A 4,583-nucleotide genomic window follows, 5' to 3' on the forward strand; every position below is an offset into this window, starting at 1 on the left:
CCCCCCCCAATAAACCAGACAGACACCCCGGCTCTGTGTATGGCTGCACTGCGGGACGGGCCCATGGCTGAGCTGTGGCACCGCGGCGGCTCCAGGGACAGGACCCCATGGGAGGGAAGGGACAAGGGCACCTTCCTGTGGGGCACGGGTTTGACGCCAGCACCCATCTCACGTGGGCTGTGGCCCCACGGGGGTGCAAAGGGCAAGGGGGGGTGTGGGGTGTGTAACAACCTTGAACGGCGGCATAATTAAATATTGCAACACCTGCTTAGCAGGGTACTCCTGGTGCCAGCTCTGGTGCCAGGGCTGCCGTGCAGCCCAGGCAGAGACGGGGCCGGAGGAGGTGGCATCGCCTTTACTGAGCCCGGGATGCGGCGCAGTGCAGAACTGCACAGCACGGCCCACGTTGCCGTGTTGCCGCAGCCACTCCCGTTCTGGGGTGCCCATGGCCCCCATCCTCTGGGGCAGGTCACTCCTGCCGGTACGTGCCATTGTAGGTGAAGGGCTCCGGGGCAACACAAGGGCCAGGGCTGGCGGGTGTCCAGCGCTGGATCTCCAGCTGGGAGAAGGTGGGGGGGTCCAGCGGCCGGACGATGACGGGGCTGCGCGAGGCCACCGAGGGGTCCTCGTCGAAGAAGTTGAAGGGGCGCAGGAAGAAGCCGACGGCGTTGCCGGGGGTGGCTGTGTTAGGGATGTCCTCGGCGTGTGGGACGTGCAGGAAGCCAACGGTCACCCAGGCCACCAGATCCTGCGTGGAGGGGACCGTGGCTGTCGGCACAGCATGGTGGACCTCCCACCAAGTGCTGGCAGGTCCTGCCAGCTCTGTGTCCCCGCCTCCCTGTGTCCCCAGGCTGTCACCTGGTCCTCGATGGTCTCATTGTCTCGGAGGAACCCCTCGAAGCTCACCAGGGGCTCCCAGGGGTCGTTCTGGGCATAGATGCTGCTGCTGCTGGGCTCATTCTCATGGTGCCGTGTCACGGCCAGGTGATACCTGTGAGGGATGGGGGGCAGGATCAGGCCCATTGCTTGGTGCAGGGAGAAGACCCACACATGTGGGTGCCAGAGTGGGGGGAAGGACCCATCTCCCACCCCTTCCCGGGCTCCCCAAGCTGTGCCACCCACTGCCCATGGGTACTGGAGGGAGGTGAGGGATCCCAGAGGGCTCCCTCAGCACCAGCAAGGCCACCAGCCACATCCCCACTGTGCCAGGACAGGGGGGCCAGAGTCACCCTCAACTGGGGTGCTCACAGCTGGGACCCCAATACAGATGCCACCTCCTGCTCCAGGGTGCCATGGCAGGAACAGGGGGATCCATCCATGGCGTCACCCGGCAGCCAGGGATAGTGGCAGCCATGACTGTGACCAGCTCAGCAGGGCTGCTGGGGTGGGGACAGGGAGCTGGGGGTGCACAGTGCTGCTGAGGAAAGGTGCCCAATGACCACGGCAGCTGGGCGATGCTCGCAGCTCGGCACGCAGATGGCGGGGCTGGCTGGGCTGCAGCCCGCCAGAGCTGGCAGGAGCCACGTCCTCATGCTGCGGGCCCCCCCGCCCCACCTGCCCCAGGAGATGCCCTTCTCCTCCTGCCAGCCGCGCGGCAGCACGCGCCCGGCGTGGGAGCTGTGCTGGATGCGGTAGCTGCGCGCGTGGCCCCAGCGGTTGCGCCGGTGAGGGTTGTAGAAGAGCAGGTAGCGCGGCAGCGCCTTGCCGAAGGGGAAGGCGGCCTGGCGCTCTCTGCGGCGGGGCTGCCGGTGCAGCCAGGGCTGCACCACACGGGCACCGGGGCTCCAGGGGTTGGAGATGTTCTCAAAGCGCACATCCATCGTCTCGAAGCTGTTGCCGGTGCCTGCAAATCGGAGAGGCTGTGAGCAGCAGTGGGCCCCGCAGCACACTGGCAGCCCACCAACGTCAGCCCGCCCGGTGGCCCCTTGCCCAGGACCCCCCAGAGATGCCACCCTGTGGTGGGTCACCTTCAGAGGGTGTCCAGACAGCACCACTCCCCTGGGGAGAGCTTCCAAGCCACTGGAACCCCATGTGGGGTCTGGTCCCACCTCCCAGCACCCTCCCCAGAGCCAGGGGGTGGTGTGGAGGCTGCACCTGCAATGTCCAGGTCCACCTTGTAGTGCACCAGGTGGGTGTGGAGGTTGCCCAGGACGTGGCTGTGGACGCGGCTGCCATAGCGCAGGCCCTGCGGCGTGTAGAAGGTGGCGTGGATGAAGCCAGTGGCATGGACCTTGGCCTCCATCACACCGTTGGGGTAGAGGAGGAAGTCCCAGATGTAGTCGTAGTTGTAGACGGTGGAAGTGGTTCGCAGAACCAGTGCCTGCCCCTCCAGGCCAGCGTAAAAGTGAAACCCTCCCTGGAAGTCACTGTCGAAGTGGCGGCGGAGAGGGACGCCGGTGGGCAGCTCGAAGATGCAGATGGCACGGGAGAAGCGCACCGGCCCGTCAGCATCGTAGAGGTGGTGGGCATCCAGGTAGGTGGCCACCTCAGGGCAGTCGATGCCACGGGCCAGCTCGTAGGTGACGGAGCCCATGCCCCAGCCAGCGTCCATGTACTTAGTTTGCATGGCGGCCGGCGTGTGCCCCCCGTAGAAGGCGATGGCCTCCTGCACACTCACCTCGTAGGCCACGCGCTCCCCATTAAAGCGCAAGTCAAAGAGCTGGAGGCCGGCTGAGGAGCGCAGGCGGAAGGCCAAGCTCCAGCCCCCGTACTCCAGCTGGTTGCCCCGTAGCCGGTACCGCCGGCCCTGGGGCTCACACACCTTGGCTCCGTGCACCTCGGTGGGGGTCTCAGTGGCGAAGTGCCCGCGGGGCTCGTAGCTGGAGAAGAGCTGCTGGGACGGGGGCTCAGCCAGGTGGGCCACCACCAGCGTCCCCTCCTCGTAGCGCCGGGCCAGCTCTTGCGGGCTGGAGAAGTACTGCCCATTGTACCAGAGCTGCTGCACCGCCCAGCGCCCCGGGTCAGGGTCCCGGTGGTCCACCAACACCTCCAGCCCCACCGGGTGCAGGAAGAAACCCTCCACAAAGCGCTGCAGCACCATCCAAGTGCGGCGCTCGCCGGGCGCCAGCCCCCGCGGTGCGATGTCCGAGAAGGTCAGGCAGCGCTGGGAGCAGTTGTGGTACCAGAAGCCAGTGGAGTCACGCAGCAGCCGGTAAAGCGGCTCCATCGCCTTCACCAACGTGCGGTGCAGGAGCTCGTACTCCAGCTGGGTCATGGGCCGGGCATCGAAGGGGATGGCGCGACCCCCTTTGAAGCGCAGAGGCCGGTAGGAGCTGGGCTGGGGCAGGGGCCCCACAGCGAATTCAGTGACGTTGGGCTCTGCCTGCCCCCCAAAAAAGATGACGGCCCGAGCTTGGCGCCGGGGCTGCGGGCCACCCTGGTCCAGGTAGCGCAGTGCCAGCCGCTTCTTGGGGGGCAGCAACTCCACCAGGAAGAGGGTGTTTTTGGCCAGGGGCCCCCCACGGCTCAGGGACAGCCCCAGCTCCGGGCGGCTCATCAGGAAGGTCCGCACGGCCCGCAGCTCTGCCGGAGATAGGTCGGCGAAGATGGAGGCCTTGTCTGGAGGTGGCACGGTGGGGCCAGGGCCAGGGCTGGGGCTGGGGCCGGAGCTGGCCATGATGCTCAGCGCAGCCAGTGCCCAGGCGAGCCGAAGCAGCCACATCCTCGGGGGAACTGGGGGCAGAGGGAGCGGTCGGCTGCAGGGCCGTGTCCAGGACCCCGGCAAAACGGGCACGACGGGATGACAACGGCACGGTGCCATGTGTCGTCCTGCCCTGCAGCAGCACCACACTGTGCTGTGCCATGCTATGCCATGCTGTGCCGTGCCAGCTCTCCTGGCCCAAGGGAGTGTGAACACTGTTGCGTGCTGAGCATCAGCCCCGTGGGAGCACCCAGCTCCCAGGAGGGAGCCGTAAAGGTTCTGGGGTGCAGCCACAGGCACAGTCCCCCCCATTGAGGGGTCCGTGCTGCCAGCCTGGATCCGGGGGACTCTGCTGGAGCCTGCCTTGGTGGGGGGCCCAGTGAACTCCACAGTGGTGGTTAATGAGCAAAGAACAGGAGTGGGATGGGCTCTACTTGGGGTGCCACGGCCCCATCCACCCAGCACCCCCACCCAGCACCCACCAGGCCACGGAGTGCTAGAGGCAGCGGGCATGCACCAGCACCCCAAAATGGCCAGCACCTGCCATGGGGACTGCATGGCCCCCTCTGACCCAAACCTGTTGGGGGCTGGTGCCAGCAGATGGGACCCCCCCAAATGTGGCAGCTTTGACCTGGGGGACGCTGGCTTGTGGGGCAGGGGGGCTTTTCAGGCAAGGAGGGGGCCTGCACTGCGTGGGGATGGATGGCAGCTCTCACGTCCCATGGTGGGACAGGGGACACGGGGGCACAACCAAAATCCCGGCAGTGCCCCCATGCCATGCAGGGGTCCCACTGCGGGGCTGCTCCCTGCAGAGCCTGGCCGGGCACCCCCAGAGCCCCCCGTGTTGCCTTGGGACTGCCCTGGCACCCCAAAGCACCCCTGCGCAGTGGCTGCCAGGTGGGGTGCAAGGGCGCTGGGCGGGCTCTGCAACCCCCCCCGGGGG

At 67.1% G+C, this 4,583-nt stretch overlaps 1 protein-coding gene across 2 annotated transcripts; it reads right to left on the reverse strand.

Annotated features, from left to right (window-relative positions):
- Positions 1–417: 417 nt before the first annotated feature.
- Positions 418–3,665, reverse strand: AOC1 (amine oxidase, copper containing 1). Of its 2 annotated transcripts, none has more exons than XM_026843902.1 (4): positions 2,095–3,665; positions 1,555–1,843; positions 859–991; positions 418–748 (listed from the first exon to the last, which is right to left on the reverse strand). In XM_026843902.1, exons 1-4 carry the CDS (start codon positions 3,659–3,661, stop codon positions 470–472), a joined length of 2,268 nt encoding a protein of 755 aa, XP_026699703.1. In that variant the 5' UTR covers positions 3,662–3,665; the 3' UTR covers positions 418–469. The 2 variants fall into 2 exon arrangements, with proteins under 2 accessions (XP_026699703.1, XP_026699704.1); XM_026843903.1 differs by having other exon boundaries at positions 859–1,025; positions 1,538–1,843.
- Positions 3,666–4,583: the final 918 nt, after the last annotated feature.

The sequence above is a fragment of the Athene cunicularia genome (genome assembly GCF_003259725.1).
Source record: "Athene cunicularia isolate RWA chromosome 2 unlocalized genomic scaffold, athCun1 chr2_part2, whole genome shotgun sequence".
In the NCBI taxonomy this organism is placed as follows: domain Eukaryota; kingdom Metazoa; phylum Chordata; class Aves; order Strigiformes; family Strigidae; genus Athene; species Athene cunicularia.